This window comes from Haliotis rufescens, unplaced genomic scaffold (assembly GCF_023055435.1).
Source record: "Haliotis rufescens isolate VD_foot unplaced genomic scaffold, xgHalRufe1.0.p SCAF_7, whole genome shotgun sequence".
Classification (NCBI taxonomy): domain Eukaryota; kingdom Metazoa; phylum Mollusca; class Gastropoda; order Lepetellida; family Haliotidae; genus Haliotis; species Haliotis rufescens.
In genome coordinates, this window is record NW_025964361.1 from 53,415,433 (window position 1) to 53,439,681 (window position 24,249).

The window sequence follows — 24,249 nt, forward strand, 5'->3', positions numbered from 1 at the left end:
AACGATTGCATTTTTGTGTCAGTCATATGCCTTTTATCAATCGTTATGCCAGATATGCCAATCTTTGAAAATCGTTTGACGTTTTATTTCCTGCTTACAGACGGCTATGCAGAGGCTGATGTAGATCTCAGATGGCTGAACGAGAGGGATGCTGTCTCAGGTGTTGATAACGTTGATCTTCCTCAGTTCTCCATCGTGGATTATTCCACAGTGGTGTGGGTCGAGAGACTGCTGACTGGTAAGTGTTCCCATCACAGGAAATATTGATAGAGTTGTCACAAGTCTTTATCCGTAATCAGTCCACATTAGGACAGACGTTTACATTGCTGGAACATTGTCACGGGGCTTTAGCACTGATCCGTCCACAATTAGATAGACAGAGAACCTGATGGTTCAGACTTTACATGGACAAGGAGTACCAAGATGCAAATTTGGATTACTAGGAATAAGCCGTGCTTGGTAAGTGTGAGGTATTTGTAGTGCTGTGGAAATGTCACTGCAAACACTCCGTATGTAAATAACGGTGTAATCTGATGAGTTGAAGTTGCCCAGCCTTCGTGAACAAATGCAGAGCATTGACGTTTCTGTCCAGTTCCTATTTATATGTAATAGTGATCTGAGTTGGTATGTGACATTTTGCATGGGGTATCATGAGAAAAATAATGCATTTCATATTTTTAATTTGCTAGAGACAATACCCTGGCTGTTTCTCTTCATGAGTTGAAATATGCATTTGAATGAGTTGAATCAGAATTTGGGGGAACATCATTCTATATTCCGCGCGTCGTGGCTTCTGTTGTTTTGTATGGTCTCACCAAGCAATTCTTTAAAATAATGCAAATGTCTCCACTGCAACAATCTGGAAGTGTGTTTTGACTCGGTGCTAAAGCTGAATGAGTGGATTAAGAAACATTATGTTTTGTTGTCTGATGTGTAACGCCGCACTAAGCAATAGTCCTGTATATGGCGGCGGCCTGTAAATAATCGAGTCTGGTCCAGACAATCCAGTGAACATGAACATCATGAATATCGATCTACCCTATTGGGATACGATGACATGCATGACGGGTACACTCGGAATGTGATGAGAAACATTTATCCCATGTAGAAGGAAATGTTTTCCAAGTAAGATACAACTTTTGATCAACATTCTTAACTCAGTTAGCGTCCGCCCGGAGAGCGGAAGGTCCAGGGTTCGATCCCCGGCCGCGTCATACCAAAAGACGTTAAAAGATGGTACTTATGTTCCCCTGTCTGGCAGACGGCATTAAGGGGCTAAAACAAGGACTGGTCGGCTCGGAGTCAGTATACTGTGTCTGAGTGGGGTATTCATGTTAAATTGCGGCATGGTATCTATGTGAGCTAGCACTATAAATCGACATCAGTCCGGATAAGTACAAGCAGCCACACACACACACACACTCACACACACACACACACACACACACACACACACACACACACACACACACACTCGTGTGTGCAATAATCGTGGACGCGACGTTAAACCCAATTTCACCTCAACTTAACCCAGTTAATCCGTAACTCCTTTTAAGAAGAGGCTGACATTTCTGAGCAGGACATGCCCGACCTGATGGTGTCATCAATGTTTTGCGTTTTACGCCCAATGGAATCTGTTTCGATGGATAATTGGGGCTGCTGTTTGAGATTTTGAAATTTAAATATTAAGATGTATTATTTTCCTTTTACAGCTGGTCCATAAGTTTAAATACGCGAGGGAAACTTGTGTTCTTGTTGTCACTATCATTTACCATTCGAAACACATAGGTCATGTTAAACAAGGACCACAAGCAAGATGTTCTGGAATTGTATGCAACAATTGCATGCAACAATTAATGGTAAAAGGATATATCACAAAGAATGTGCGTATTATCTAGTTGAATATTTCAAGGGATAATATATAATGCATACCCATATACGTGTTCACATGTGTTAAACTCATGACTGAGAGGTCTTTGCTGATTTGAAGCTGAAGGGTAGCCTTGTGGTTAAAGCACTTGCTCATCACGTCGATGACCGGGTTTGCTTCGCTGAATCCAATTCTTGATATCTCCCGCGTAATATACTTTAATAATTGAACATAAGGCGATTTAATGATAATGTGAATGACATTATCATCGCGGGATTTAAAAAGCTGACAGTGCAATATAGACCCATCAAACAAACACTTACTTTTCACGTGAGTGGTGGGGTGCTACCGGTAGAGCAGGCCATGTTTACGCTTTTCGCAAACACCGGGTGTCATCACTGATTTCAGTGATCAGTTCATATCTGTTTCATTGACTATTTTGCCTTTTATACCCAATGAATCTGTTTCGGCCGAAACTCTAGACTGGTACTTCTCTGGTGTTGACGTTTTATATTCACATGATGGTTTATACACAGATTCATAAGATTTTCGACCGCCTCCATGGTCTAGTGGTAGAGCGTCCGCCCGGATAGCGGAAGGTCCGGGGTTCGATCCCCAGCCGTGTCCTACCAAAAGACATTAAAGATGTTTCTTGTTGTTACCCTTTCTGGCGCTCATTAAAGGGATAAAACAAGGACTGGTCAACACAGTCAGTATACTGTGTCTGAGTAGGGTATTCATGTTAAATTGCGGCATGGTATCACATTGAGCTAGCACTATAAATCGGCATTATTCCGGACTAGTTTACGCAGCCACACACACATGCATGCACGTCGCTATATGAGTGCAATAATCTTGGACGCGACGTTAAACCCAATTTCACCTCACCTCACCATAAGATTTTCAGTTGATGATGTCAATGATATAATGGTATCCATGAGGTGACTGACCAGAGCTGCGTTATGTGTTTTGATAGTTATAGAAATACAAACGACGACTATCAACAGATACTGTCACTTTTATGTGTACATAGTGTCAAGATTCTTGTTTTGAAACTGTTTTTACGAAGTGCTTTAATACAGACAAAAGTACGAGAAATTCTTAACTTTCCGAATGTAGTTACTGATTTTGGTTGGTTGGTTTGTTGTTTAACGCCACACTCAGCAATATTCCAGCTATATGACGGGGGTTTGTAAGTAATCGAATCTGGACCAGACAATCCAGTGATTAATATCATGAGCATCGATCCACGCAATTGGGATCGATGACATGCATCAACCAAATCAGAGAGCCTGACCACCCGATCCCGTTAGTCGCTTCTTACGACAAGCACAGTCGCCTTTTACGGCAAGCATTGGTTGCGGATAACCTATTCTATCCGGGTCTTCATAATGACTGATGTAATAAGTACCAACAGGCAGTGTAGCAACAGGAAGGGTTAATATGTTATAGCTTTGTTATCCCACTTCTTTACATTTTTCGCCCTAGACATATGCCATTAATTCTAGGTAGCTAGAAGAGAAGAGTGTCAATGCATTTTTTGAATAAATGTTCTTTTGCATTCAGGACATCATTCGCTACCTATCTAGATTTCTGGACTTGGAGAAAGAGCGAGTAAACGTTTAGACCCCTTTTAGCAATATTAAAGCCATATTGCTTCACACATTGCATCTTCGTGGAGACTCGAACCCGGGTTTTCGGCGTGAGGAGAAAAATGCTTCAACTACAAAGCTATCCCGACGCGAACGCCTCTTTATGTTGTGATGTTTCGTGGCAGTTTCAATCTGACTGAAGGGATGCTGGTGGTATTGGCGATTCTTAGGCGATTTGGAACTTTTCCTCTTTTAAACGGATTTTAAGAGAGGACTATAATTTCAGACGATGCGGCGAGGAAAACGTGTTCAGTGTTCCTTAAAAACAGCCATTGCCAAATCGATCTCCCGTAAGATTTCCAGAAAGATGTGTCCTTGATTACAATAAATCTCACAATTTTGAGAAGAACGTGGGTTGAAATCAAAACAGTTTTCCATTTTGGAACATACTTGCAGGGAACAGAGTCGGTCAATACTATTTAAAGGAGCTCGGCCCGCAAGCTTCTTCTAACTCAGGTGCCCTCTGCCGCGCGAGAACAACGAAAATGCAATTAGGGCCAATGGCTGTTCTTCTTGGGGAGACGCTGTCATCATTCGATATTCTCTCCACTGAGTATGATGCGGGGCTTTGTTACGAGGATTCTAGGAAATATTGACATTCGCAAACAATTCTTTAAGCAGGTCACCTTTTTACCCCCGTACTTCCTCCACTAATGTTGATCTTTTCAATTGCTATCCCCTTAGTTTTCCGAGAGACTAATTTCACATTTGGTTGTTTTATATTGATTATCGATTCCAGAAAAATCTTGTTACAGTTTTAGAGACCGCATTTACACATCTCGTGGATGAGGTATACAATGTGTGTCCTCCTCTGAAGATTCCTGTTCTTGAAAGCATTCATCAACAATGGCGACAACACTGCTTTGGCCTCTGTGATACTTTTATGGAGGTTTCAGCACAACGTTGCTTTTGATTGGATACAATGTTGTAATGATAGGTCGGCATCTCTAAACGTTGAGCTCCTCCTATCTCAACAGCCTGAAAACCCATTTCACAAAGCTTCAGGCAGGTTTCTGTTAAAGGGGGAATCGATTCTGGCTCTAACCTAGGGTCGGTGTTGTTCCGTTTACGCAACTATTTTGGTTACAGCGAGTCCCAAACGAATGTTTGATCTATTCTATAGCAATATTGATAAATTTCCTTAGCCTAAATTAACCCCTACGGCGGGCCCTCAGAAGGGGATGCAATTTGATTGAGCATCAGTTGTAAGCATAGACATTATGTCATAAGTGGACAAGAAGTTAACAATTTCTAAACTTGCCATGTAAAGTGCCAACGTGCTCATACGGAAATATTACCGCATAAATCCTTTTATATCTCAGAACAGCTTTCTCTTATTCATGATCTTGTCATGATAAGATACAGATTAAATAGTGTCATTAGCATTTTGAGAGCTTCCTGTTTTCCATGCTGTGGAAACAACTAAGAGGCAGCAACTCGTTGCGCAGGATTGCGTCCCTTTACTGTGTGAGTATCTGCAGATCGTTGGTTCGAATCCCAGAAGTGCCCAGAATGACGTTTGTATGTCCACACCTCATACCAATGCGCATACGTTTCATTTTTATAACGTCTACGACCTTGATAACGTTAGGATTTTCTCCCGCATTAAGCTTGGACGTCGTGAAAAACTGACGTGTCGTTAAAGACTTCCATTCATCATCGACTGGTGATAACTGCACTGGTTTTTTGGCTTTTTCTCTAAGTACACGTTTGTATATAAGTCTATAACGATGGCTACTTACATGTAGGCGAGTGCTGAAATGCTTACCCGTACATTTCTTTACATGTTGAGTGTTATTCTGGCATTCCGTTTTTATTAAATTGGCAAAGTTAAGAAACTTTTGAGATTCTGTGTACATGGCACTGATAACATTATTCGCTTTTTACACCATTTTACTCAAACAGATGAGACAAGGTTTTTCATAATTCTTTCTCAAACGAGTTTTTCTAATGATAAAGTGCGTACGTAAATGTTATTCATGACTAAGAATGTGGATATTAGGCAGAGTGTCTGTGGTTGTCCATCACGTAATGTAAAGCAGAAATATTCTATAATATAGTAGGATGTTTATTAACCACCAAACCAGAAATATGATATACTACTCAAAAGAAGTTAAGGACCACCCGATTCTTCATATTACTGTGGTTAATCTGTCATAGCATGATAAACCATAGTAATATGAACGAATATGGTTCTTAACTCTTTTGAATAGTATAAACATTATAATTATTTGAATAAACTCTTTATAGTCAAATAAATGATTGAATGATGATAAAACTAAGGGTTGAAAACAGAAGCATGAAGCCTTCATCAATACTCAAGCCATATCACGGTGGGGGATTTCAAGAGTGGGCTTCACCCATTGTACCAATGTATGGAATTTAATCCGGGTCTCCGGCGTGACAATTTACCACTAGGCGACCCCAAGTTTACCCTTTACGTGAACACATTGTGGCATCACCGATTTGCAGTGATCATTCCTATACGTTTCCTTGCTACTTTACCTTTCACGCCCAATGGCGTCTGTTTTGGAGACCGTTTTTCTCTGGCTTGACGTTTTATATATATGAAGCATTATTGATTAGTCAAGGACAGATGGGGAGTGATATATTCCAATCGCGACAGGAGTGACAAGCGTAAGAAATGGTTGATAGCTAATTTCAAACTGTGGGGAGCGATTAGTTTTAAATTTGTTTTTATCATGTAAGATTTTATAGCTTTTCTTAAGTGATAAGTTTTGTATGTATGTTTTTATCCTTTTGGCACTTTGATAGCTTATTTCAACTGCTGTAAAGCAATGTGATGCTTTTTTCCTTTGGGCACAATAATAGTTATCACATGAAGTTGAGTACTACGATGCGTTTTGTGTTCATTTATTTATATTATCCTTTGTTCATTGGTATCGTCTATTTCGAATCTATCCTCATGTATACTACTCAAACGTAGTTAAGCACACGGGATTGTTTCATATCACTACAGTTAATCTGTGGTAGGGGCGGTCGGGTAGCCTGGTGGTTAAAGCGTTCACTCGTCACGCCGAAGAGCCGGGTTCGATTCCCGACATGGGTACAATGTGTGAAGCCCATTTCTGGTGTTACCCGCCATGATATGGCTGGAATATTGCTAAAAGCGGCGAAAAGCCATACTCACTCACTCATTTATCTGTGGTGGCGTGTTTTTTTACTTCGTTGAGTAGTATATATATATATCAGGAAATAATTTTAATAGTTTTAGTCGAGATTGCTTAATCTGTTTTGGTTTTGTTGTTTTTTGCATTCTGATAGCATATATCAAGTTCAGGGATATTATATGTGTATATCATATCAATGTATTTGCCTTTGAGTGTCGATACCATCATTTGGAAACACAATATCCCCTGAAGATCTGGGTTAGAATTGGTCTTCAGCAGACCTTGCTTGTCGCAAGAGGATCGGGTGGTCAGGCTCGCCGACTTGGTTGATGTATGTCAACCTATAGCGTAGATCGATCGATGTTCATGATGTCAATCACTTGATTGTCCAGAAGCGACATACGAGGATCGCTGTCACATAGATGGAATATTGATTTGTGCGGCGTTGACAAATAAACAAGTACACACACCACATTGTAGTACACTGCTTGGGATGCTTGGGATAGGATATTGTATTGACCAAAGCATAATAAAACACCAGTTTACTCCACAATCCAACATTTTATCCTTCGACTTGAGATTTACCATAACTATACACAATGGAAATACGAGAACATTTCTATACTTAACGTCATAGCACGCTTTTCAAGATTACTTTATTACTATCGGATTCTGGAGTAAATTGTTTTTTTATTATCCCTAGGGTGTAGTTATGTCGTATCGCAATCGGTGTGCTGTTCTTTTGCATTTTTTTCATCCATTGGAATTGTCATTATCTCTTGTAAATTGATGCGTTGTATTGTATATCAAAATTAATGTTTTTGTCTTTTTTAACATTGTCATGATCTTTTGTGATATGACACGCCATATATTACAAAGGGTATTGTTTAACTCTATATGAAGGCGGTCTATACATAATCGTGTCTTAATCAGACAATCCAGTGATTGACACCATGAGCATCGATCTACTTATTTGAGATACGATGACATGCATCAAACCATGTCAGCGGGCCTGACAACGCGATCCCGTCAGTCTACTTTCAACTTCTGAATACCTTAAGTCGTGTGATAGGTGATGTTGTATAACAAGGTCTTTATCATTGCAGGTAACTACACTCGACTTTCCTTGCACTTCAATCTCCAGCGAAACATCGGATACTTCATCTTCCAGACATATCTTCCATCCATCCTGATCGTCATGTTGTCCTGGGTGTCCTTCTGGATAAACCACGAGGCGACATCGGCCAGAGTAGCCTTAGGTAAAACCCTACTGTCCAAATACCCGACAAACCATGTCCATATACGTAGTATGATTCCGACTATATCATAAGCATGTGTTTATGAATCACTTTCAATTAGTGATGGTACCAGATGTTCGCGAAACAGGTAAAAAATACACCCAGGATAAAAGCCCAGGAACTTATTGTAAAATTTGACAGTGCATTAGACACTTGTTTGGTCAAATTTGGAAATGATATCCACATACCCACCATTAAACGTTTTGAAAGCCTTCATAAGCCCTTGAATGTCGTAAAGTTGATGGAACAAGTTTAGAGCAGGACGACCATACACATGTCGACTGCATGAATAAGTAAGTTCTCCATTGTGCAACCGATGGAAATATGACATTACATATCCAGACTTTTAGTATTTTGTATTTCAGTTAGGAAAAGATTAAACAGCTGTAAAATGGTAATATGTTGAACGGGGTTTCGTTACCGTTGCCCCTTCAAGCAAAAATATCAAGCCATCAGTTTCAGGCAACCATTATGAGTATATATTACAAATTACAAATAACTTTTAATCGACATTTCTATAACATTACTTTGGCCGGACCAGTCATCAGAAAAATGCCCCTGGCGTATTACTGTTTGTCTGCCAAATTGTTTGCACTAAGATCTCCTAACTTAAACACATGAACGATGTACGGCTATTGGAAGACTTGGAATTGCTCAGGAATTTATACAGCATCGATCTGATTGTATTAACATTTTGTTCTATCATATTTATACCGGGGCCTCTATTTTTGGACTTAATCAATGTCACAGTTATCAGGAAACTTTTGTTGGTGCGTGAGTGTGTGGTTTTATGCCGGAATAGTAACCAATTTGTGATAACTGGCGAACCCTAAACTATCAAAGAAACATTGACTGAAGTTATTATTCTCTTTGTAAGTAGTTAACGTTTTGACCAGCTGCTGGAATTGTAACCGATTTGTGAAAACTGGCGAACCATATACTATTAAAGTAACATTATTTGAAGTATTTATCTTCTGTCAGTAGTTTGCGCCAATCGTGCCAGATTCAGCCAGATAACACAAGGCCCCATAGAGAACGTCTTGTAAAAGAGTTCGGGTATGCCACTAACGTGAACGATTTGTCTTGGTCAGTACTAGATTTATCACATATAGAACAAGTTATGGGATCGCCTTGACCGTCAAATTTAAGCACAACTCGCCCCTTCTTGCAAGTGCATCAGTGCGCACGGGCCCTCTGAGACGAATGGCGTCAAATCCCTTTTCTTATACTGGATTTCCTCATTGATAACATCTACGTAAAATTTGGGGTAAGACATTTTGGCAAGAAGCAGGCATCCCCATGGGCACCAATTGTCCCCCCTTCTTGCTGATCTGTTTCATTTTGCACATGAGTAGGAATTTTGAATGGGTTGACAAAAAGTCAAACCAAGGTAATTTGGCCAAGAAGTGTAACCGAAGCTTCAGGTATATGGATGATCTTATTTCGTTCAATAACCATCAAAATTCACTTCCACTGAATACCTGAACTAGAAATATAGGAGACCAGTGAGACCGCCTCATCTGGTTCATATATATACACAAAGATTCAGAGTGACAAAACACTCTCCACAAGACTGACAAGAGGGATGACTTCCTTTTATGTCGAGCAATAACCCTGCAGCTCCTGTATTTTGTGTTAACATTTGACAATTTCACAATCGAGCATGCTCTTTCTACAAAGATTTCAAAGCTCGTCGTAAGACTCTATTTCAGCCGTTGTTTTATCAAGTATCAAGGTTACAACATTCAAGGCGTCAGTTAAGCTTTCAAAAGGTTTTATGGTAGACATTTGGAGGACATTTTCAAGTCTGACGCATCGGTGACAAAAAATGTGTCCGATACAAATCCTACTTTTGACTTGTACCATGTGTTCCCGTGGCTTTTTTTAGGTGAACAGGTTATCATTATTATTATTATCAAGATCCCACTGTTTCCTTGAGTTTAAATCGTGAAAGCCTCACCCTTGTCCTCTAATTACTATACAGTCTCATGTTTTAGGGCTATTTCTTGTTATTCAAATATTTTCCTTCATAATCTTGTGACCAGATGCGTGTTGATGCTTTGAGCACTGAAATACCCAGTTAAATTGTACTTCATTGGAAGCTAGTATTTCGAATATGTTTCTTATGATTCGACACGTCCTAGCTTACGGCCGTACATGATTAAGAGTATTTGTAAGGGAGAAGCATGCTCCTCTAATCCTTAAAATTTCCTGTTTCGTAAATGACAACAAAAGCGTGCTCCGCCTACATTCCCTTAAGCGAAAACGTTAACACGATTTTCTGGACAAAAACTAACATTTTTCTTCAAATCTATGGCGGAACGCGTTAAATTAACAATTATTTGGATTAAATTACGTGTTTGGCGTGATAAATGAACACCTGATTCCTAGCTGCGAGCGATGGAGTACTTTTTTTCAAAATCGTAATTATATAACAATGTTTTTAAGAACTATCAATGAAAACTGATCATTTCGATAAGATTATCACTCTTACAAAGTGCGCATGAGTCAGGTCGCTGACGTGAATGGATATAGATTTTGTTTCGAATTTACACCAAGAGACACCTCTAAATCCTTTTCATTTTTTGACATTTTTAAAACATGTTTCTTGTCGAGTCTCAGAATAATTGTTTTCGTTGTCTTGTTCCGATTTGATGTAAATTCCTCCTTGACAATACACACGCGGGGATAGTATGGGCAGCCGCTTTATATATTGATGACTCGTATGGTTAAAGTGCTTGCGCATCTTCTCTCAAGTTTTATTCATATTTTATTTTTAATTTACACTTATAAGAGCGTGTAAATGGTATAATAACTATAATGAATATATCTTCACACACACAAACAAATACATAAAAGTCATTTATTGATGTAGACATATGTATAGAATTACGTACCTGAATTGCTGTTCTTGATATTATTTTAACATATCTTCCCTTGTCGCGAACACCTGGTATTTTCACTTTTTGACAGTGATTCATAATAACATGCTTATGATATAGTCGGAATCAAACAGTTGACTCTGCTTGTTATTATGGAATGAATTGGTCGATGTAAAGATGATTGGTATTGGTGAGACCAGTTTGCCCAGATCACGTGGCAATTGTATGGTCGACTTTCTGAATAAATAGATGAGTTAAGAAAAAAACAAAGAGATGAATCGATGTTGTATAACTGAACTAATGTCCATTAGTATGAACTAAAACACTCACTATAACAAACAAAAAACACAAACAACTTTCAGATCTTGCCGGTGTAGGATTGTTAGATATTACCAAGGATATACGACCAGCCGCGTCTTACCAAAAGACGTTAAATGATCGTACTTGTTGTTACCCTGTCTGGCAGATGACATTCAGGGGCTAAAACAAGGACTGGTCGGCTCGGAGTCAGAATACTGTGTCTGAGTGGGATGTTCATGTTAAACTGCGGCATGGTATCTCAGTGTGCTAGCAATATAAATCGGCATCAGTCCGGTCTAGTACAAGCAGCCACACACACACACACATGCACGTTGCTGTATAAGTGCAATTATCTTGGACGCGACGTTCAAACCGATTTCACCTCACCTAACCAAGGATATACAGTAAATGTTAGTAAAAGCTTGACACACCAATATTTCATGTGTGGGGTTTAAACAGGATTCTTTTGTCGTATAATTCCATGAACTGAGTAAGTGAATATTGTTTTGCGCTATAGTCATCAATGTTCATCAATGTTCACGCTCACTGCTCTTGGTTGCAGGTATCACAACTGTACTCACCATGACAACCATAAATAACGGTGTGAGATCCTCCCTTCCACGTATCTCGTATGTCAAGGCTATTGACATCTACCTGGTGATGTGTTTCGTGTTTGTGTTCGCGGCCCTACTGGAGTACGCCGCCGTCAACTACACGTACTGGGGGGCCCGCGCCAAGAGGAAAGCCAAGCGGCTGAGGGAACGCTCCTTCAGACAGAAGACGGACGGGGAAGTCATGGTAAGGACGCCATTTCCTTACCCGGCACTTATAACAGACCGAGTATACTTTCAACAACTTTTGAATTTTCGTGATACAGTAAACATATTACGTTTTTATCCAAAAGCTCACGATTTCCATATACTTTATTTGTATCAAACGTTGAGTGATATTCTTGTATGACCCTGACAATTATTTTGGGACGACCATTTTACCATTTTTTGTAGTTTTTTATATGAGGTTGACATTGTTTAATCGCCAGAAGTGGATTCGATACCGAGAATGTAAATCTTACCTGAAATACGTTTGTTTGTGTGTATGTTGTTTGATGCCGCACTCAGCAACATCCATGCAGTATCACGGCGGTGTGAATAACCCATAGCTTCTGCTGATTGCAAATTCCTGCCGGTAGAGACGTGGATTGATATTAAACAATACCTATTGTCATGTTTTAATTTGATTTCTCGGCTGACTCTAGTTTTATGAGTCGTAGTCAGTTTATAGTCTGGTTTATTACATATGACTGATATTTTAGTGATAGCCGTCACCGCGTCGTTGCTGGATTGTTTATGTTTATAGTGTATGAGGGGCGGTTGGGTAGCCTAGTGGTTAAAGCGTTCGCTCATCACGCCGAAGACCCGGGTTCGTTTCCCGACATGGGTACAATGTGTGAAGCCCATTTCTGGTGTCCCCCCGCCGTGATACTGCTGGAATTGCTAAAAGCGGCGTAAAACCATACTCACTCACTCACTTATAGTGTATGAACATTTGTTATCGCCCTTTAAAGCCGTGACCCTGCTGATGCGGCATCAAGTAATATTCATTGATGAATTCTTTAGTGACGGGCGCAAACAGTATTCACTGAAATAGATGAATATTGTCGAAATATTACCAATTTCATTAATATCGGAAAACTTAATTTGTCTCATTCTCTGAAACTGACATCCTGTTGCATGTATTTCTAAAATGACATCACTGCATTTTTCTTTTCGGTCACTCTTATATATTTTATCGTCTTGATAGAGGGGACAACGCCATATTCTCGTTTTCCAGAACGTGTCAGCCCTAAAACATTTTTCGTTAATAATGTGTTTGTTTATAATGTAATTAATGTTGATAATGTTTTTTGCATTATTCATTCCAAGGTTTTTAGTGGTAACAAACCTTATATGAACGCGGCAACCTTTTTGCATTTTGCATTTTAATTGGATCAGTGAGTAAGAAATATGAAACAGGTCAGGCCAGGATAATATTATGTAACAGCACTAAACAGTTAATAGCCATACATTGTAATTGTAATTGTAGTTTTTTACCAAAACCACCGACACATATAAGATCTACTTCAGTTAGGTAGAGCAAGGGTAGGGTGATCGTTGGTTTACTTATATAAGCATACATTTAACTAATTGAGTTTTGTCAATCGAAGATATTATATAAATGCAGTCGAAAGTGACTTCACCGATTCTGAATCGGGAATCATGGTGGTACTCCTGTGATGAAAGCTATTCAGAACATGTTTCTTGATGCTTAAATATCTAAAAGTGTCAAATACTCGGGATTTCATTTCCCGGAACTATCTGGAAATGATGCTTAAAAGCAGGTTCGGTAAATCAATGGATTATTCCAAGGACCTATAACTTTTTCTCTGAACACTGTGACCAATGTTGTTGATTTATGACGTTTTAAGTGGATCTCCTATCGAATAATCTCGGGATTGCTACAGGGATATCTCAGTCAATCAATTACCAGGTCCTCTGGCGAAAATCCATCATGCCTAGCATAGAAGAGTTATCAAATATCAAACGAACAATTAATCTCCACCATAGGCAGTGTGTGTATCAATCGTAAATTTTAGGCAGCTCTTCCTAAACAATCTGTAAGATCTCAAATTGTAAAACAAAATAACGCAAACACATAAACCGATCAGACACCACGCAGGAATTCCTGACTTGTGGTCTTTGAAAGGACATATATTTTCTTCCTGTAAAGCAGTTATCTCCCCCTTAACGCTGTTACGGTATGGGCTGACTGGGAGACGTAATTCTGCGTTATGCTGGCAGCACATTACGTGGTCGTCAACACAACCAATAAAATGCCAAGGGAATTTATATGAGTAAGCATTCGTTTTTGCATCATCAACTTCATCTTTGATTTAGCCTGCGGCCTCGTCTGTACCCTGGAGTCAAACGCCGCCTTTGTTGAGAAATTTAGCTTGTTTTTTAAATTGAAAACAAATAGCATTTCAAAGAAATTAAATGGATGTCTTTTCTCACTTGTGGAGAAACCAGCTAGACGATTTCTGGAAGAGTAAACACTGATAGTTAATCCTAGTTTTAACGTTTCGTTTCTCGGTTAGAGAATATTGAGCATGAAATACGAGATGATTTTACAGCAATGAGCTAGTACATTTGTCAGTAATTTCCACTTTAATTGTAACCCTACCAGCCCGCAATCTCGATCGTTTTAATGAATGACAAATTATTTCTTTTCGAACTGAATGCGAAAACTAATTATAGCTCACATACAACCCGTGGAGTGGTTTACTTCAGCGCCGATCACGTGACCATATTACATCGGACTACTTGACGGCCATTTTGAAATTATTCTCAACGAAATTCGCCACTTTTTTTACTCTTTGTCGAGCATGAATAAATTCTGTGTCACTCAAGCTCTCAAGCGAGAGTGTTTTTGAAAAAGCTTGCTTCCATGCTGTCGTTTTCACACATAAATCAGGTCCTTGGCACCGGTGGGAGGCAAACCAACGCTCTGGTTTGATCCAATCAGCCATATTTCACTCGGTTATCTTCATTCAAAGCCATGGTGCTTTTACAAAAATTCCTCAGATCATGTTGGGATTTCGTTTTTGCCTGATTTATCGTGTGCTTTAAAAGATGAAATCTTATTTAAACAAGTTTCAAGAATTCAATAAAAGAGGCTTCATGACGTTTTTGCAATGACTTGGAAGAGCAGTCATTTTTTATCCCTGAGCTCTACGATGTTTTATACCGACGTAATATCGTCTATAAATGCATAAAACGTTTATCAGGAGTTTGAACTCCTGTTCAGAAATGTACCAAGAGATGTTGTGTCAGCAATTCCCCCCCCCCCCCCCCCCTTCTTTGTGATATAGTAAACTGATTAGGCTAACGTACAAGAACAGCTATCGTACACAACTCGTTCTGTTAAGATCCTGTTTATACTTGTGACAATATTTCTGCAGTCTCTCATAGTAGATCATAGTCATAATCATAATCACAATCATGAATCGCACCGATGGCGAACCGTCGTGATCAATATTTCACCAAAGTGATGTTGTCTCTAAGGTGATGACTGAAACCGAACACATTCCACTATAGCTTTAATATTCCACCTAACATTAATAATAGGCGACGTAACAGTCATAGATTTACAATTTTACTAATCGCAGCGCTAAGCCGACGCTAACCAACATACACCACCATTAGGCAATAATGATTCACATCCCAACGCTGAGATGACGAAAAGCTACATGTATATATATTCCGCCATACTGCAACAATGTATATAATCGGAGCGCAAAGGTGACGGCAACCCATATCTTCCACCATACCGCAACAATTTTGCTAATCGCAGTGCTAAGTGGACGATAAGCTATGTATTCCACCATGCTGCAACAATTTTCTAATCGCAGCTCTGAGGTGACGGTACCAACATCTCAATGCACCAACACATCAAAGCATTTAGCAGACAGTTATCCATCTATTTCACAATACAGTCAAACATTACATGATGGTAATCCCTACGCTTACAATAGCACCCGCCCCAGCGCTATGATCGCGTCCATCCACACGCTTACAATAGCATCCGCCCTAGCGCTAAGATCGCGTTCATCCACACGCTTACAATAGCACCCGCCCTAGCGCTAAGATCGCGTTCATCCCTACGCTTACAATAGCACCCGCACTAGCGCTAAGATCGCGTTCATCCACACGCTTACAATAGCATCCGCCCTAGCGCTAAGATCGCGTTCATCCACACGCTTACGATTGCACCCGCCCCAGCGCTAAGATCGCGTTCATCCCGGCGCTTACAATAGCACCCACCCAAGCGCTAAGGTCGCGTTCATCCCTACGCTTACAATAGTACTGGCCCTAGCACTAAGGTCATCCCTACAATAGCATCCGCCCTAGCGCTAAGATCGCGTTCATCCACACGCTTACGATTGCACCCGCCCCAGCGCTAAGATCGCGTTCATCCCTACTCTTACAATAGCACCCGCACTAGCGCTAAGATCGCGTTCATCCCGACGCTTACAATAGTACTTGCCCTAGCACTAAGGTCGCGTTCATCCCCACGCTTACAATAGTACTGGCCCTAGCACTAAGGTCGCGTTCATCCATACTCTTACAATAGTACCAGCCCTAGCACTAAGGTCGCGTTCATCCCGGCGCTTACAATAGCACCCACCCAAGCGCTAAGGTCGCGTTCATCCCTACGCTTACAATAGTACTGGCCCTAGCACTAAGGTCGCGTTCATCCCAACGCTTACAATAGTACTGGCCCTAGCACTAAGGTCGCGTTCATCCCCACGCTTACAATAGTACTGGCCCTAGCACTAAGGTCGCGTTCATCCATACTCTTACAATAGTACCAGCCCTAGCACTAAGGTCGCGTTCATCCCGGCGCTTACAAAAGAACTGTCCCTAGCACTAAGGTCGCGTTCATCCCTACGCTTACAATAGCACCCACCCAAGCGCTAAGGTCGCGTTCATCCCTACGCTTACAATAGTACCAGGCCCAGCACCAAGGTCGCGTTCAATAGTACCAGCCCTAGCGTTAAGGTCTCGTTCATGCCTACGCTTACAATAGTACCAGCCCTAGCGTTAATGTCGCGTTCATGCCTACGCTTATAATAGAACCAGCCCAAGCGTTAAGGTCGCGTTCATCCCTGCGCCTACAATAGTACCAGTCCTAGCGCTGAGGTCACGTTCATCCCTACGCTCACACTAGAACTAACCCTAGCGGTAACGTAACTTAATCCCTTTGTTCCAATATACACTTTCACTCGGTCTGATGTTTCGCCTATACTGCGCCACACAGACTTCATGTAGTATTAACTGCAGCGCTAAGATCCCTTTGATCGGGATCAGTTCTGTTACACCTGTAAATTGTTTAACACCTATTTCCATGTACTAATTACCCGTGGTGCAGCTGCATACAGCAATCATCACTCCCACATGTCACACTATCAGTGTTCTTGAAAGCGGACCTAGATATAAACGTAATCAGTACGTGTTTGTTTCAGAACAACACTTATGACGCTATGGAACTGAAGGAGATCCGGATGTCCCCAGTCATGGGAATCAGAAACAACCAAACCTTCACCGCAGACGTCGAGGCGGAGGGAGCAGAACCTCCAAATCTTCGCATGGCACCTTCAATTCCCAGAACGTATGTTTCCCATGGTTACCTGCCTAGCAACCTTGTGCGCAGAAGAAATAGTAACTCCCAGCCAAAGAAGAGACGCCTCTTTTCAAATTTCAAGCAAAAGGCAAAGTCCATCAAAGTGAAAATCCCCAGAGTACAAGACGTGAACACGATTGACAAATACTCCAGGCTTATGTTCCCGTTGCTGTTCTTAGCTTTCAACGGCACCTACTGGGTAGTTTACCTCTTTGTATGACAATTTACATGATTCTGATGATGGTCAGTGTCTGAAGGCGAGTTGTTCATGGTGATTGTTCGTGATACTTTCGCACTGAAAGTACCAATGAAAGCTTAGGAATGACTTATGTTTGAAGGGTTATGATTGTCTTGTGGACCATTTAGCACCAACACTCGAAGGGAACTTCAACTAGCGTACACTGTTTGCTGACGTTCACCTCGATGTTTGAGAAATGGTGATGGAATAATGTCAGCCATTGTAGTCAATGAAAGCAACGAAGAACCGACACAAAGGAAGAATCGTCTATTGGCTGTAATGGACTGTCAACAAACATGAGCCTGCCCATACACCAGGAAAGTCGAGCCGTACAAAGGAGCAAAGATGCCGATCTTAATCCAAACATCGGCAACCAGTGCAAACTCGTGAATAGCTATCGGTTGCATGTGCATCTTGTTGAATTTATTAGCAAGAACGACTCATGATGGGAGGTCTGTATCATAATAGTTTCAAAGACGTTTCCGATTACATGTCAGCGATTTTTATCAAATTTTGTGACTATAAGATCATTAAACATTGTAAAGGTGTTACAATTTCTCTGATCAGCAAAACATTTTGTACATAATTGCACCATTGAATTACACATCGCCATCTTAACACAACAGGAAAGGGATTTAATTTAACTTTTTGTTCGTCCTATTCGGTAGTTCTGCTAACTCAGAACATTTCTGCTTATTAACTTTGTTTAACCTCAAAAAAATATTGTTTATTTTGGGTGCAGTAAATTGTTGAACAACCATACTCACATCATTCACATTTATAAAGGAGCGGTGGGGTGGCTTGGTGGATAGAGCGTTCGCTCGTCACGCCGAAGTCCCGGGTTCGATTCCCCACATGGGTACAATGTGTGAAGCCCATTTCTGCTGTCCCCGCCGTGATATTGCTGGAATATTGCTAAAAGCGGTGTAAAACCATACTCACTCAATAATGTCCCCTTTATGTTTAATGATGACAGTCTGTGGTGTTAATATACTTTCTTTAATGTATGTCATTGTTACTCATCAATGTACATACCTCATAGTCATGGTGTATCGTACCTTTTATTTCTGTCAACAACGATGAAGCTGTTACCACGAAATTTCAATATATATACACGTGAAATTGGAACATCACAACGTCTGTGAGACTAGGAATTAGTTGTTCATATAGTAGAGATTTCATGTAAATACCAGTGTTAGTCCGGTAGGACTTAGAACTATACTGGATTTTACTTCACTTAGAAGAAGTCACTTTCCATTATGCAACATTCTAAATATGTACATTTAATAATAAGCACGTGTGCACGAGGTATATTATTCTTCAGCTTACTGATTGACAGGTGTACATATACCACGCTGCTCATTGCACATGTATATTGACATATGCTCATTGCTGTACATTTCGGTAGGGACTCACTGTCTGTGTAAACGCAAAACTCCAGTTTATCGGTTATATCACATTTCATATATTACCTTTGATTTTTAAGACTGTTTCAGAATGCATATAAGTCCTAGGCTTGGTTTGCTTGAGAATATCAACAGAAAAGGTGTAAAATGCTAAGAATTCAAAATGCATGTAATATTTTAAAACCGTCTTGCTGTATTATAGTGCATGACTGTGTCTTTGCAGTACAAGAAGAATAAGATAGGACTTATTGTAGGCATTTAATTGTATTCAAATTCGAAAGATCGAATAAATATTTTTATGCAAAAATGTTTTTTCGTTGAAATATATGACATTGTGAAAACTAGAAAAAACAGATCTGAAATCACGATGAATTGGTATTTATTTGGTTGGTTGGTTGGTTGGTTTGTTGTTTTACGCCGAAATCAGCACTCTTCCAGCGATATGACGGCGGTCTGTAAATATTCTGGACTAGACAATCTAATGATTGACATCATGAGCATCGATCCACTCAATTGGGATCGATGACATGCTTCAACCAAGTCAGCGAGCCTGACCACCCGATCCCGTTAGTCGCAAAATATCTGTCGACGCCCAGTTGACGGTGTACATGTTTTGCAAATCCTGCAGTCGACTGAAATCTGCATTTTTACAGGACTGTGCATAGACTCGTTGGTCCAGCCAAAATGTAACTCCGGATTTCCAGCCTAGTTCGACAGGGGTGGATGGACACTGGTCAGTTCAATCCCTTGCCTCGGGAAGACGGCTTGTACCATGGTGGGTACGTCTGTCGTCTATAAGTCCGCCGTAAGTCATAAAACCTAATACAACTAGCAATGGTGTCATGATAATGTCGTATATAGATGAATATAAGGTTATATACACGTTTATATAATTCAGCTGTCGTGTACTATAAAGATAAGAGAAGATTGATCCTTTCATAGGCGAGCTCTTGGAGCCTCCTTATGCCATGTATGTATGTATGTATGTATGTATGTATGTATGTATGTATGTATGTATGTATGTATGGATGGATGGATGGATGGATGGAGTGATGGATGGAGTGATGGATGTTTATCATCCAAAACTGGTTCCCACAGGACATATCGCTTGGTTTAGATCAAGCGATATCTACACTGTAGATATCGCTGCAATGAAATACATCACAATGCTTTGCAGACCATTGTGACGCCACTGGTTACCATGACGTCACAATCAAATGACATCACTAATGGCTCTGCTACTGAAGCTGTTAGCAGTCTACAAACTGAAAAAGTTGGAAGAATATGTATGTATGTATGTATGTATGTATGTATGTATGTATGTATGTATGTATGTATATATGTATGTATGTGCGTGTGTGCGTGTGTGTTTGTGTGCGTGTGGGAGGAGAGATGCGTACGTGCGTGCGAACGTGTGTCTACAGATGCTGCTGCTGATAGTGATGGTGATGCTCCGGGCGAACGCTCCATTCACTACATGATATAAACTGACGAGCAAAGAAAACATTACCAACCTGATTAGTTATACGTTGGGTCAAAACTCCGAAAAGTGTTACAAAACGGTTGAGAATCAATCGCCCAAACACAACCAAAACAATTTGCTGGGTGATGTACGTGCTACAGTACCTAGATCAGTAGCAATTCAGTTTGAAGTGAAATGTCGCTGGATAGTGTCCATGGACTGTGTCGATACAATATCAGAGCTTACACATCACTTTACAAAGCGTGACGCCGACTCGGGAACACCGACGTCGACTACATCGATGGGCTCGAACACGGCGACACTGGCAGGACAGAAACTGGCAAGGAGTCACGTTCACAGACGAGAGCAGTTGGAGGAGTTTGTGTCGACCGCCAACGAAGAGAACGAACGTCACGTTGTTGCGTTCAAGACGTCGAACCGTTCGGAGGTGGCGGCATTATGGTTTGAGGAGGCATATGTGGCCAAGCCAAGACAGATGTGGTGGTTTTGGAAGGAAATATGACTTGTTAGCGTCACCTTGACCATGTTCTCCACCTTGTTGTACTACTGTTATTGCAACAGAACCCTCGGATCCAAATTCAGCCAGATAACACAAGGCCCCATAGAGAACGTCTTGTAAAAGAGTTCGGGTATGCCACTAACGTGAACGATTTGTCTTGGTCAGTACTAGATTTATCACATATAGAACAAGTTATGGGATCGCCTTGACCGTCAAATTTAAGCACAACTCGCTCCTTCTTGCACGCATCAGTGAGCACAGGCCCTCTGAGACGAATGGCGTCAAATCCCTTTTCTTATACTGGACTTCCTCATTGATAACATCTACGTAAAATTTGGGGGTAAGACATTTTGGCAAGGACTAGGCATCCCCATGAGCACCAATTGTGCTCCCCTTCTTGCGGATCTGTTTCTTTATGCATATGATTCGGAATTTCTGTTCGGATTGGCAAAGTCAAAACAAGGTAATTTGGCCAAGAAGTTTAACTAAAGCTTCACGTATGTCGGTGATCTGATATCGTTTAATAACAATCAAATACCCAATTCCCTTCCACTGGTTTACCCACCTGAAGCAAATAGAGGAGCCAATTGAGACCGCCTCATCTGTTTCATATTTAGATTTATGCATAAAAATTCAGAGTGACAAACACTCTCCACAAGACTGTATGATAAGAGGGGTGACTTCAACTTTTCAATAGTCAACTTTCCCTTCATGTCGAGCAATATTCCAGCAGCTCCAGCCTTTGGTGTTTACATTTCACAACTTTTGAGATACAATCGAGCATGCTCTTTCTACCAAGATTTCAAAGAGCATCATACACCTCTTCTTCAGAAGTTGTTTGATCAAGGTTACAACATTCAAGGCCTCAGTAAAGCTTTCAAAAAGGTTTATGGTAGACACGTGGAGGACATTTCCAAATTTGACGCATCAGTGACAAAAATGATGTCCGATGCAATTCCCTATTTTGACTTGTACCATATGTTCCCATGGTTTTTTTCAGGTGAACAATTGACTTGCCTTGTTTGTGACGGGTGACCTTCATACCTGCCACAATAACTTCATTTTCGTTATCATTCACGGCATTACTCGTAATGCTTTATTACCATCGTGTTTAAGATACAGATGGTAAGATACTAAATCCGTACGTCACACCCGTGTCGTACAAGGTTGACCTCGTTTTATTCATTTTGATAACCGTGACCTCTGTCACACCGGGACTACTTTTTTTAATTCATTAAAAGTCGCGAGACGTCATTCATTTTGCAACTACAAGGCACAACTGAAGCAATCTCATGAGAGCGAGAGATATGTACAAACACTTTATTAAACCGCTTTCGCTCAGTCAGATACAATAGAAAGTCCACTCGTATCGTAACATTCGTAACCTGCAAGAAGACTCGTCCCCCTATCGATGAATGTTATGTGCGAAAGTACGACAAACCAATCAGAATGCGCGTATGACTTCAAGTTCTTCGTCAAAGAATCCCTCAGAAATAATTTTTGATTTTACATATGTCTTGCATCTAAAAATATACCCGAGACACATTTAAATGTGTTAAATCATACTGTATAATTCCGCACGTCCCGATGTACTTTAAATTGCTTCTGAAATATATATAATCTATGGGGAAATATATGTGAACAATTACGCAACGAGTTGACAATAGTTTTAGGTATGCCCGTTTGCGCTAAGACGGAACCCGGTCGCAAAAATTGCCATGAGAGGGGCACGAGTCGCTATTCGGCTTGTCCCGGAATAACACGAGTTGGTCACGAATGGTATCGTAAAAGTGGTATCTCACGAGAATGAGTGTAGTATTCTCTATGTATCTTCCATTATAATGGTCCTGTTATGTTTTAGGAACAATGTTGGTTGGTAACGTTTCTTTTGTTCGTCAGTTTATGTGGTCATTATAAAATTAACCCCACTTCAAGGTTACGCGGCACTGAACTATTTCAATGCAAGCTCGAACCCGGACCATAGACTTACAAACTAAGTAGTTCAGCCCACAAAAGAAATGCTGTAGACACACTTATATTATCTTCACAGTATATACATAATGTATGGGTGTTCGTTGTATTTTGAAATAAACTATATGTATAAATCATATAATAAACTCTGTTCAGACTCTGTGTAATAAACTCTGTATTTACTCTATGTAAAATAACTGTATTAATACTATATATCTCGCCCTCGTCTAGACTACGTATTAATATTTTGACATTTCATAAAACCGTTTTTGACGGGAGCCAGCCACTGGGGTGTAGTGCGGAGATTTCCTGATGGGTTATCGTATAGCAGATAGTGCATGGGTATGCAGACAGACAACTTCTCTTGCAGCTCTGAGGCCCTCAGTGATGGTGACTGCAACATTCCCAAAGCTGGATATACCTGTTCTCCAAGAAGTGCCACCGTCTTGAATTCCTCAAAGAAATCATTCAAAACTAATCTGACATCAAATCGTATTATATTTCGCAGTCTGTCGTCCGTTCTAAGCCAACAGACTATGCGTGTCTATAGATATTGGTCGTTAGTATTCGTAAGGCGTCGTCAATATCCGATTTCAGTGTTGCGTACATAATGTTCATCAATTTATTGCTGTACCCAATTAATGATTAAGGGATTTACCGTTAACGTCCCTTTGATGAACATGACTTCAGTCGGGTTAATATTGGACGAAAGCCGACTTCAGTGGAACCTACGTGCATGGCTATTGTTCTGATCGTGAGCACGAATTTGGGATTCGAACAGACGATAATCGGATTCTGGCACAACAAAGGGACGGAACTCTGTACAGCCAATAACAACTACTTTTGACGATTGGGTAGCTGATTTACAGCGCCTTTTACAGTCGGCATGGCTGTTGTGCTGACAAGATTAGGATCATAATGAGCCCGATTCTAGGATTGGAACACACGGTTATCAGATTCTGACACAGCTAAGGGACGCAACCCTGCACAGCGAATTGCAGCGCCTTTGGACGACTGGGTTACCCGTTCACCCTGTAATATATGATAATGTTAATGTACAGATATATTTACGAAGTGACCTATGCTTGTAATATCTTTAATTGAAGCCTCGTTATTTCAAACATCATCAAATCGATATATCCTTTCAGACAGTGTGGCATAACATCGGCACTCTGCTTGTGTCGAACTATTATCTCATCAGGAGCTGCAACAGGTGTGATTGCTGTAGTTATGTAATAACAATGAAAACTTCAGACTTCCTGCTACACTGAAGCAATATGAAGCGTAAACACCAGAAAAA

The 24,249-nt window shown here is 40.5% G+C and overlaps 1 protein-coding gene across 1 annotated transcript in view; it reads left to right on the forward strand.

Moving 5' to 3' along the window:
- The window catches only part of LOC124133680 (gamma-aminobutyric acid receptor subunit beta-like), a 75,957-nt gene extending 56,666 nt beyond the window's left edge, over nt 1-19,291 (forward strand). Inside the window, exons 6-9 of the mRNA XM_046498141.2 lie at nt 101-238; nt 7,760-7,912; nt 11,696-11,931; nt 17,195-19,291. Coding sequence (XP_046354097.1) covers nt 101-238; nt 7,760-7,912; nt 11,696-11,931; nt 17,195-17,572 — 905 coding nt within the window. The 3' untranslated portion in view covers nt 17,573-19,291. The remainder of the gene's footprint in view (nt 1-100; nt 239-7,759; nt 7,913-11,695; nt 11,932-17,194) is intronic.
- Nucleotides 19,292-24,249: the final 4,958 nt, after the last annotated feature.